This window comes from Panthera onca, chromosome X (assembly GCF_046562875.1).
Source record: "Panthera onca isolate mPanOnc1 chromosome X, mPanOnc1 haplotype 2, whole genome shotgun sequence".
NCBI classification, from domain to species: domain Eukaryota; kingdom Metazoa; phylum Chordata; class Mammalia; order Carnivora; family Felidae; genus Panthera; species Panthera onca.
The window spans coordinates 21,695,566-21,707,928 of NC_138357.1; the positions used below are offsets into that span (position 1 = coordinate 21,695,566).

General features: G+C 40.7%; 1 protein-coding gene across 1 annotated transcript; it reads right to left on the bottom strand.

Annotated features, from left to right (window-relative positions):
- Positions 1 to 68: 68 nt before the first annotated feature.
- On the bottom strand, positions 69 to 10,904 carry RBMX2 (RNA binding motif protein X-linked 2). Its single transcript, XM_081792321.1, has 6 exons — positions 10,767 to 10,904; positions 10,464 to 10,579; positions 9,113 to 9,164; positions 3,341 to 3,470; positions 1,556 to 1,733; positions 69 to 1,089 (listed from the first exon to the last, which is right to left on the bottom strand). Exons 1-6 carry the CDS (start codon positions 10,829 to 10,831, stop codon positions 587 to 589), a joined length of 1,044 nt encoding a protein of 347 aa, XP_081648447.1. The 5' UTR covers positions 10,832 to 10,904; the 3' UTR covers positions 69 to 586.
- Positions 10,905 to 12,363: the final 1,459 nt, after the last annotated feature.

A 12,363-nucleotide genomic window follows, 5' to 3' on the forward strand; every position in this document is an offset into this window, starting at 1 on the left:
TACATACATACGTAAATAAATAGATAGCAAGGAAAAAAAGTGGAGACATATCAACCAAAAAAACAAAATGCGAAAAAAAAGATGTTTATAAAAAAATTTTTTAAAGGAGGGTGGGGTGCAGAGGGAGCGGGCTGGTGTTAGGAATCAATATCACATTCACATCAAGCTGTCCGAACCTAGTTAAACCACACTTCTCTATTCTATGGCTATACCTGCCAACTGGAAAGGGCACCTAAACATCCAGCACAAAGACCAGAATTCTAGAATTGCCTGATATTTCCCCTTTCCTGGCAATTTTGTCATAAACTGGGGTCATAAATTCAAGGGCCATGTTTATGAAACCAAATTTAGGATACCTCCTCCAGTAGGTACCGAGCATATTCCCAGGAACAATGGATTTCACTTAAAAATCCAGGATATTTGGCTGTTAAAACTACAGCTGTCTATGACTCTAATACTCAAGGGATTAAAAGAATTCAGCCTCAGAGATTTTACTTATAGTAATAGTAAAAGCATAACTGAATATGATTGCATTTTAAAGGCCTAGTTCATTTGCAACTCTACCAGGCAGTCACAGGCTGCAGTTTCAGTGATGCCTGCGGTCACTGGGGTTAGAGGACTCCCTGTCCCGGGAGTGTCGGGCCCTTTTATGCCTGTGGGATTTATCTCGGCTCCTACTTCTACTTCTCTGACTATGTCCCTCAGAACGTCCATTGTGCCGGCCGGAATGTGTGTCTGAGCTTCGACATCTATCTCTATCCCTGTTCTTTTCTTCTCTTTCTTCCCTCCTGGTTGAGGACCTATGTTCATGCTTAGCCTTCTCCTTCTTCGGCTCCCTCTCTCTGTCTTCTGCTCCACTGCGGCAGATGGTCCTGACCTCAGGAGAGCTGGGATAGTGCCTCCGCACCTCTCTGGACTCTGACTTCTGACCCCTCTCTGAGTTCTTGCTGCTGTGCTTTTTAGAGCCAGGGTCATCCTTTTCCTTTACCGCCTTGCTTCTGGGTGATGAAGAGGAGGCTGGCTGCTCTGCCTGTACCTCCCGGTCAGTCTTCTCTTTGTCTTTCTTTCTTCTCTTTTTTTCCTTTTTGTCTGGAGGAAAAAAGGGGCGCAACCAATAAGGAAAGGAAGATGGAGGAGAGGGAGGGTATAAGCAAAAGGAAAGCACCATGGGCAGCACTGTGTGTGAAGCAGTCATAATCTATACTTCCAGAAAGTGTCTCTGAGAAGCCAAGTTGGATGTCTGTCAGCCTTGATATGTCAAGATGCTGTATAAGGCAGTTCTCACCCTTAATTACCTTTCTAAAAACCCTAACTACAAATACACTCACATTCTGAGGTACTAGAGGATTAGGACTTTAATGTATGAATTTTAGGAGACAGAACTCAGCCCATAATATTTGTCTTCCACTGATACCTCTCTTTTCCCAATTAAAGCAAGGTTTCCCAAACACCTTTCCCCTTCACACTTAAGAACTGATTATCAACTCTCAGTGAACACTAAGAAGAATAAACACTTAGACTACCCAGAATCTTCTCTCGGGACTTAACGCTTTACCTTTTTTGTGTTTTTTTGTGGGTTTGTCATCTTCAGAACCCTCAGATGAACTCTCTGAGGGGGTAAAAGCCCCACAGCCCTTCTCCTGGAGTTCTTTGGTCATATCATCCATTTCTTCTGAGTCCTTAGGAGCCCGATAGTTAGACACATGATCCACTCGGATAGTTCTTCCTTTGATCTAAGACAGACAGGCAATGCTTCAGCAAAGACGGCCCTCCTATCAAACTATTTGAACCCAGCTGCAGAAAGCCATGGTTTGAACCACACCCCTTACCTTCCTGCTAATTCTATTTCTGGGGAAATCACTAAAGCAGACCTGCCCAACTGGTGTGTAACAGCACATACACCCAGATTATAACTTGCTCAGCACTTGGGGCATCCAGGTAGGGCCAGGGGCAGCTGGAGTTCCTGAGGCAGTCATACTAGACAGCCTTGTCACTTTACTCCAGTGTACCACACAATAACCTTCATGTTCTACACTTGCATTAAGTGAAAAAAGCCTGGCTGGTACTGTCCAAAGCACAAGCAGCAGAGGAAACTGTGAGAATTCACATGGACAATTACCCTCAATCTGTAACATTAATTTACAGTAAAACATACCATGGTCTGGCAGCTAGAAAGAATTCCTGAAATCAAGTGCAATGCTACAGCTGTTTTCTTGATACAGCAAGTAGGATGAGGCCAAGGCAGAACAACAGTTGGGAAGGGGGAAGGAATCTTTTTTCTTCAGCCCTCATACCTTGCTCTACCCTCACCATAGTGGAACAACTGGCTCACACTGATACTTTTGTTGTCAATCACAACTCTCTGGGTGAACAACAAAAAATTAACCCCTCACTTAAAAACATTCGGGCAGATACAGACTTATTCTATAGGCAAAACAATCCAAAATTTGAAAAGTCTGGCTTTTATTGTTCCCACATAAGAGCAGATTTTTATTCTTACCTTTAAGTCTGAGTAGCTTCTGTCATCTATCCTATTCCCCTTTTCAAAAACATTTTTGAAAACCTCCCTTTCATGGTGACTCCATTTGACTGCTGACCCTTAAAAATCAAGCCTAGAACCGTATTCCATCATGTCCTATAGTCTCCAGCTGCTCCATACTGGTGCAATCAGTGACAAACTCTCCAAGTCAAAAGTCACCCCCCCAACCTATGACAATGTTCATACAACTGCTAAATAAGCATAGGAATTGGGTGGAGCATAGATAAACCTGACTTGTCCCATCACTTTCTCTCAGCCCCAGGGTGAACTGAGAGGAAACAGAGGAGAAAAAACTTCAGAAGGAGTGATTTTTGTAGAATTTGTCATCAGACTTTAACTAGAGAATCTCCAGGGCCCAGTAATGCTAAGTGACTGGAGACATATGACAGACATACAAAGCCATGTCTCAGAGCATGAAGCCATGACACAGCCCCAAATCCCCTGACAGAGGATAGCATGAAAGAGCAATATTTGAGAGTCTCTTTGCTGCCCAATACGTCAGAGGTGAGAGTGGGGTGTGAGGATGGAAAGGTGAGAAACAAGAGGCTTGGTTTGGGGCGTGGTGCATGGTACCCATGCTCCTGGGAAGATGAACATGAGGAAAAGGAATAATTGTTAGTAGGGTCATAAGCCAAAGAAATCATTTCCTGGGATCATTTCCTGGTCAGTATGTCCCCACACCTCTGCAACCCTCTCACACACCCAGCTGACCAATACTGTCCTTGAACCTGTGGCGAAATTAAACCAAACCCCTACATACAGGAAAAGTCCAGCCAAATCCTGCTTAGTGAACACACTCACCTTGATCCCATTAAAATTGTCAACAGCAAGAACTGTGCTCCTCTGGTCTTCATAGCAGAGGAAACAGAATCCTTTGGATTTCCCAGTCTTCTTGTCCCGCACCAGATTAATGTTAACAATCTCCCCATATCTATTTATTTTATAAAAGAGTAAGACACTATTGATTTAAAATGCAAAAACTTTCAACTGAATGACAAAACAAAATTCAAATAATATAGTCTGTACAGGAGACATATCTAGAACAAGATGACACAAAAGTTAAAAATAAAAATTAGATGATATAGCATGAACACTCAGTTAAAAAATGGGTGGTAATATTAAGACTGAAGATGAATTCAAGGCCAAAAAAATATTTAAATGGGACTAAAAGAGCTCTTTTACACTGAAAAAGATCCTAATATATTACAAAGATATATCATGAAACTTTATGTATAAATTAACAAATCAAAAATTTTAATTAAGAAAACTATGAGAAATACAAAGAAAAACTAATAACAAAAGTTATGAGAGATTTTAACATACCACTTTAAGTTTATAACATATAATGTTGACAAAATTAAGGTCAGAGAAATATCAATATATAATTATGTAATACAAATGAACATAATTAATAATATAACAATTATGTTAAATATTAATGTCAAACTAGTGGATATATAGATATATTTAAATCTCACAAAAAGAGGACAATTTCTTCTAAAGAGTCTAAAATCGACTATAACCTCCAAAAACCTCAATAACCTCCAAAAACAGAACAGACCATGTCCTCCAATCACAATGTTATACAGCCGAAAATAATATTTTAAATAAAAAAATACCCTAGGGGCGCCTGGGTGGCTCAGTCAGTTAAGCATCCGACTTTGGCTCGGGTCATGATCTCGCAGTACATGAGTTCAAGCCCCGTGTTGGGCTCTGTGCTGACAGCTCAGAGCCTGGAGCCTGCTTCCAATTCTGTGTCTCCCTCTCTCTCGGCCCCTCCCCCACTCTGCTCTGTCTCTCTCTGTCTCTCAAAAATGAATAAATGTTAACTAATGTTAACTAAATGTTAACCCTATTAACTAAAACTTGAAACCTACTCTCCTAGCTAACAACTGGATCAAAGAAAAAGTGAAATAAAATGAAGAAAAACATCAATGGCAGAGTACTTAAAAAAAAAAAAAAAATGAGAAGCATATATACCAAAACTTACAGGATAGGGCAAAAACCATACTCAGGAAAATCTGTAACCTTAAAGAGTTTTACGTCAAAAAGACTGAATATAAAAGAAAACAAACTTAAGGAAAGCAGATGGGAATTAATACAGATAAAAGCAGAAATTAATTAAATAGAAACTAGAAAATTCTACATTATTCCTTGTACAAAGTTAAATTCCAGCTAAGTTAAAGATTCCTAAGTTAAAAAGTAAAGTCGTAAAAATAAAATAGGAATTGGGCGCCTGGGTGGCTCAGTCAGTTAAGGGTCCGACTTCAGCTCAGGTCATGATTTCACAGTTCATGAGTTTGAGCCCTGCATCAGGCTCTCTGCTGTCAGCACAGAGCCCACTTCGGATCCTCTGCCCCACCTCTCTGCCCCTCCCCAGCTTGTGTTCTCTCTCTCTCTCTCTCTCTCAAAATAAATAAATAAACTTATTTTTAAAATAGCTATTGATTGATACTTAGTAACATGATCATATACATACATCCCAGCCAGGTATGTAGCATCTTACCAAATAGAAAATACAGGCTACTCGTCCAATGTTTACTTTATGTCACTTTGCTTTTACAAAAGACCTATATTAGTACCTGTTTTCACTAAGAAATCTGAAGAGGATTTTTGCTTTTATGAAATGGTAATTGCTTTTCCACCTTATGCCATTTCAGCTTAGAAAAAGCTTTTACAGAACACTACCTTCGGCTAGCAGGGGAAACCTGTACCTGGGCCAATTCAACTGAGGCCAGGAACTATTTAACACTATTTAATATTGTAGGTATTGGACAATGCAATTACACAGGAGAAAACATGTAAAAAATGAAAAAGAAGTAGTAACACTATCTCTGAAGATTATATAGGATAGTCTGTATAGAAAACCCAAGAGAAACAATGAAAAAAACAGTGTAACAATTCAGTAATAGGATACAAAGTTAAAAAAATAAATCAGTCTCTTACATACAAACAATAATCAGTTAGAAGACATAATTAAAGATAAACCCCATTTTTAACAGTAACAAAAAGATAAAATACTTAAAAATAAACTTAACAAGCAATGCACAAAGTCTATATAAAGAAAACTTTTAAAAACTGAAACACACACACAGATTTGAACAAATATGAAGACATCCCTTGTTTTTGGATAGGATGACTCAACATCATAAAGACAGCAACATCTTCCCCTAACAAGTTAATACTTAAATTTAATGTAGTATAAGTTGTGTTTTATTTAGCTGAAGAAGTTGATTCTAATGTTCTCACGGGAAAATGAACATGTAAGAATAGATGGAAAAACTTCAAAAAAGAACAAGGAGAGGGAGCAACTCTCCTAGATTTTAAACACACTGAAAACTTCTATGATTAATTAGTGTGGTACTGGAACGTGAAGAGACAGACCAACAAAAGAGAACAGAAAGCCAATAAAGAGGGATGCCTCGGTCCCTCAGTCAGTTAAGCATCTGACTCTTGATTTCAGCTCAGGTCAGTCAGGAGATCAAGCCCTGCTCAGTGGGGAGCCTGCTTGGGGTTCTTGCTCTCCTTCTCTGCCCCTCCCCTACTTATGCATGCATTCTCTCTCTCTCTCCCTCTCCCTCTCTCCTTCCCTCTCTCTCTCTCAAAATAAATAAACTTTATAAAAACATTTAGAAAAAAGAAAGCCAATAAAGAGACTCAAGTATATATGGTAAAGTAACATGGTAAAGGTAACATCTTAATTTGCTTGGGAAAATATGGACTTTTTTATAAATGTGGGAACTGAACAACCATTGAAAAAAACATGAAAGTGAATCTGTATCTCACACTATCAAAATAACCCTAAATGGATCAGACTTCAATGCATAAAACTGAAACTATACAAGTACTAGAAGAGAATACAGATGGGTGGAGTGGAGAGAAATACTGTCTAATTATGACTCAAAATCCAGGATCAATAAAAAAAAGACTGATAAATTTGATCATATAAAACACTAGAGCATGAGACTATAAAGGGACAGCACAAAGGAGTTTTTGGGGTGATGGAATTGTTCTTTATCCTAATTGTGGGGTAACTACACAAATCTATACACGCATTAAAGCTCACAGGACTGTACACCCCCTAAAAAGTCAATTTTACCACATGATAATTTAAATACACGGATGAATAAAAAATTTTTTTTAATTCTGCATAGCAAAAAAAAAAATCACAAAGTCAAAAGACAAATGACAAATTAGGAGAAAATATTTACAATTTATACCACAGATAAAGGACCAGAAAGTAATTGTTTTTCCTATTTCTGTAAAGAATCTTAGCAGGACAACTGGTAAAGCTGAATAAAGCCTATGATTAGGCTTAATACAATACTATTGTATCAGTGTTAACTTCTTGAATTGATCACCATACCGAGGTTAAACAAGAGAATGCCCTTGTTTGGGGGAAAATACACATTGAAGAATTTAGGGATAAATGGGCACCATGTCTGTAACTGACGCTCAAATTATTCAGAAAAAAAATAATAGGTATACATAGGGAGAAATAATGACAAGGCAAATGTGGTAAAATGTTAACATTTAAGAAAAAGGGAAATAGGTATTCCTTATACTACTTTATAACTTTCATAATTTAAGTCTGAGATTATTTCAACATAAAAAGTAAAAGAAAAAATATAGGAACTCATTTAAACGGACTCCTATAGGCCAAACTGGTACAATTTGTGCATCAAGATATAATGATGATGGCAATGTAGTAGAACACATCAAATTAAGTACAATAAGCCCACAGTAACACAGTACATGACAAAATGTTATAACAAAGAGTTAACATCAATTAAGAGCTTTTGTAAAATCACTAAGAAAATGAGGAACACACCAACAGCAAAAAACAAGCAAGGGATATGAACAGACACTTAAAAAATAATAATGGCATGTAAATCTATGAAAAGAAGTTCAACCTCACTGATGATTAAATAAAGGCAAAATAAAATAATAATGAGAAGCCATACAACAAATATTTTTTAAAATTACCACGGTTGATTAGGATTCACAAAAATGGGCATTCTAGTGAGAGTAGAAATTGGTACAACCTTTCAAAGAGCAATTTGATCATATTTATAAAACATCTTAAAAACGCTAACATATTGATCCAGTAATTTCACTACGGAAGGTATGAATCCATACAGAGATGTATATACTACCATGTATGCTGCAATACAATTTATAATGGCAAAATATTAGAAATAATGCCCAACGTTAAATAAAAAATAAATACACCAAAATGTTGTTTTTCCTTAAAGTACATTCTATTTCCTTCTTTATGCTTTTCATTTTTGCCAAATGATTATGCATTACAATGATTATACATTACCTTGATAATCAGAAAACAAAACATTTTTTGAAAACCACTGTTATCAATGGCAACAGCAATCTTCATGGAGAGCAATGTGTGTAGCCAGAATTGAGAATTAGAATAAACAAACACTAGCTGATCATCACTCAATGCAAATAAGACAAGAACAGCCCCTAAATGGAGGGCTGGACCAGGCAGAGGTATCCTAAGGGGTGGAAGCTGCACCTGCTGCGAACTTCCAGCTGCCCAGAATTTGGAGGAAGCAGCCTCTGTTCCTCTCAGGGCACTCTGCCAGTGTGGGATGCCAAGGCCCTCTACCACGGCCTTCTTCTCATGTGTACTGCCCAATTTCCTTCCCATGGCCCTCTGTCCCAAATGCTGCCCAACCACTCATCCAGGGTCTCCTTCCTATGGGATGGTCCAATCATCTACTGCCATGGCAATGTCTCTGCCATGGTGTGCTGGCTGTGTTTGCTTGCCCAAACCCTTTTGCCACTGTCTTCTGCCTATTCATGCAGCTTCCCTCCAACAGTCCTCTGCCCTCAGGGCCCCTCTGGCCCTACAGACTGTCTAACCACTCTGTGTCACTCTGGGTTGTGCCCAGTCCCTCTCCTACCAGCTGTCACTACCAGTGCGAGCTGCCAAATCGCTCTCCCACCCCAGTACTGCTGCTTTCATCTCATAGCAGAATGAAAAGTATAAGGTTCACCTACTCATTCTTGTTCCTCACCAGCCTGTAATTCTCAGCTTCTGGATAAAGAGACTGGCTCTGCTCACTAACCTCATGCTCATCTAGAAACAAAGAAAACAAACTGCTACCTAAACCTTTTGCTTTTTTCCCCCACTCCTCTGTGCTTTGCCCTAATCCTACAACACCACACAGGTGTGTGCCAGAAGGGCCCTGGGACCATGGGTTACCCTTAGTTTGTAGGAGTCCAAGGAGCTCCACATAGTAGCTTCTTGTGAGTTCCACTCTGTTTGCGTGTAGGCCGAGGCTGGACAAGCCTCAGTGAAAGAGCAGTAAAAATAGACCATAATCCCTAAGATGGCTTCCTAAATTATCCAACTTCTTGGATTTTCCATATTGGGAGACTTCTATAACCATGTCCTGGGGCTGATCTAGACTAGAGCAGATGCTCTAGCCTTCCCCATGCAGGGAGACCAATCAGCCTAGAATTAAAATAAATGGATTTTATGATGCCACAAAATGCTTTATGGTAGCACACTCTGATGACCCAGAAGGCAGGAAATGAAAAAAGACTTACTGTGAGAACACACAAATGATGTCCCCTTCAGTCAGTTCATAAGGAAGTCCTCCTAGAAGAAAAAAAACACATTTCAATTCCACAAACATTTACCAAGTGTATATTACATACCATGCACTAGGCCTGGCACTGGGGGTGCAAAGAAAAGTAAGCCACAGTACCTGCCCTCAAAGAATTCAGTCTGGGGCCCCTGGGTGGCTCAGTCGGTTAGGCATCCGACTGTGGCTCAGGTCATTATCTCATGGTTAGTGAGTTCAAGCCCTGCATCAGGCTCTGCTGTCAGCACAGAGCCTGCTTCGGATCCTCTGTCTCCCTCTCTCTCTCTCTCTCTCAAAAATAAATAAACCTTCAAAAAAAGAAAAAAGAACTCACAGTCTGATGATATGATAGAAGCATATATAAGGTGCAGCAGTAGGGCAGGAAAAGGAGTGATTAACTTTGACTGAAAGGTTGTGTGTCAGCACTAACCAAATACTCCTCACACCCAGAAGCTTATGGACAAAGCAGATAGTTTCCAACATAAAACTCTACTTCCACAAACATATCTTGAACTCACCTGTTCTTTTACCCACAAATTCACAACTAAGTTCCAAAATCAGTTTAAGTTAGAAAATTTTAACCCCACCTCACATAGACTAAGGATTATAAAGACAACTGTTGAGCATTCCATAGGAAAGAAATTCCTCTGCAAATCATTCTTTCCTCATCTGTAAAATGGGAATATTAGTACTTACCCCACAGAACTGTTGTGAGAATTAAATAAAACAATGGATATAAAATGCTTAGCACAGTATCTGGTGCAATAACCCCTTTGAACAAACTGTCACATTACTGGATGTGACACAAAGTGAACGCAGAGATGATCATATGGCCATGGAGAGAAGGCAGGAGCTAATTAGATGAGGAAAGTTAATTCTGAGGGAAGGGGAAAGAGGGGCTAGCAGTAATACAGGATTGTGGCTAAGACCATGAGTTCTAGAATCCCACAGTTCTGGTTGCTCCACATACTAGCTATGTGACCTTAAGTCCATTAACTTCTCTGCACCTCAGTTTCCTCAGCTGTGTAATGGGAGAGGGGACACGGTATGGTAACAACTGTCTCTGACAAACCCAGTGGCAAGACTCTTACCACAGTGAATGGCAAAGGGTAACTATCGTGGGCACTGATTTGGCAGGGGGAGCAACTAGAAATGGGGGAGAGAGAGATATGAAAAAAGGATTTAAGGGGCAGACAGCAGAAGGAAATAAGTGTGATGAATGCTGGGAAGAATGAAAGGCGGGAATGCTGAAATATTAAAAAGCAGGCCAGGACAGAATGACGAGTAGTGCGGGAGAAAGATGTGGACCTCACCCAGGAAGATCCAGGCGCTGTCCTTGTACTCGGAGTGCCAGGACACCTTATCTGCCACCCCAAGCTGGACCTCACGCTCATTCAGCTCGTTGATCAGCTTCACTTTAGTTAAAGGGCTGCAGAGACAGGCGGACGTTAAGTGCGGCCTGGCCAGATGTAAGGGAGAGCACAACTAGGGGGGTAATTTTTCAGTCTCCGCGCCTCTCCCGCCCCTCGGCCCGGCAGACGCTCTACCACCCCAGCCCTGGTGGGCCACCTCCCGCGGCCGGTCCCTACTTCCCCAAAGAGAAGCTGAGGCCTTACTTCATCTCCGCGGGTCCACGCTCAGCAGCTAGACATTGACTTCCGGGCGAGCCTGCAACGCGCATGCGCAGCCCTGACGCCTCGCGCCCATTGGCTTCTGCGGTGCTCGCCCCGCGCCGGAAGAGCTGGACAGCGCCAGGGCGTGGCGCTTGCGCACTAGCGCGGAAAAGGACTTACCTTGCTCCGTAGGTTTCGCAGTACCGGAGAATTTTTGTCTAGTCCGTCGCGTCCTCCCTATGTGAAATGGGGCGTGAATGTGAGCCGGGTTTATTGCCGGACTCTCAGCTCCTGGACGACGCTTCACACTGATTGGGCTACCTATAAATGCTGAATAAAGACTGGAAAAGGTGCCTGTTATGGCAACTTTAGTCTCAGCCTTTGCTCTCAGTGCAAATCCCTACTCGGGCTTCCACTCCCAGCTAATCTTAGCTCACATACACCCATCAAAGCATCTCTGTCCAGGAATTACAGCAGAAAAGTGAAGAAGATATGTGAAAGCATAAACCTTTTTTCTTCCTCAAATCCAAATGCATAGGCAACTGACCAGCGTGCCTCTATAAGCTGAATTGAATACCCAGATTTGTGTGAAAGCTGCTATCCTCACCCTTTTCCATAGTCTCGCTACTACTTGAGCAGGAGGCAGAAATAGTTAAAAAGCTAATAAGTTAGCAGATGCTAGTTTGTGTGCTAAGCAATTTACATGTATTGGCCTTCCATTCTCACAACTACTCCATAAACCCTATAGATAAAATTACCCTCTTCATTTTATAGAGGGAGAAACTGAGATTCAAAGGAGTTAACTAGTTGTTTCAAAGGAGGTACTCTGCCTCTACTTATCAGGTCCGGTTGATTTAATCCATCCTTACTGAGCATCTATGTTTGTCCTGTACAGCAAATCTGTAGACAGGAATATTAAGTTTAGGTTCTCTTCCCTCAGGAGCTAATAATATCATTGAGGAGACAAGATATATTTGCCTGGTAGATTTCACTACAGAATAACTAGGAACCCATAGAAGAGATGGTGGCAGACAATGTGTGATTTAAGCCATATTGAAGTTCTGAATCCATCTTGCATGTGTCTACGTCAATGACTGTGAGAACATGCATGGTTTAGAAGTGAAGTTCCAGAGCTGTGTAGTTCTCTGCATAGGCCTAACTCAGAGCCCCAGAAGTTAGTCACTTCAGAAAAGTACTTTGATGATAATGATGATGATGACGATGATGATGACAACTATAACTTCAATGACTCACCATGTACCCAATGTCCTGACAAAAAGCAGAAGGGAGACTACCCACCAATGACAGTTTCTCTTCATTCATTCTGTTTGTGTCCCTCCCCCACTCCAACCCAGCTATTCATTAACTTTGTAGAATTATCTTGGCAGTGAAAACTAAACAGTGACAGATTGCATACAGGTTTTATCTGCTCCTGGGAATCTTAAGTTGCTTAGTTGTAGGGTTGAAGTAGCCACTGCAAAGTGATAAACCAGCATGTAGCATTATCTGGCTGGATTCTTCAAGCAACTGTGAAATGAAAGAAATGGGGCTACACCTGGGTCTTGGATATCAGGGTGCAAAAGGAAGCTGAAGCAAAAGA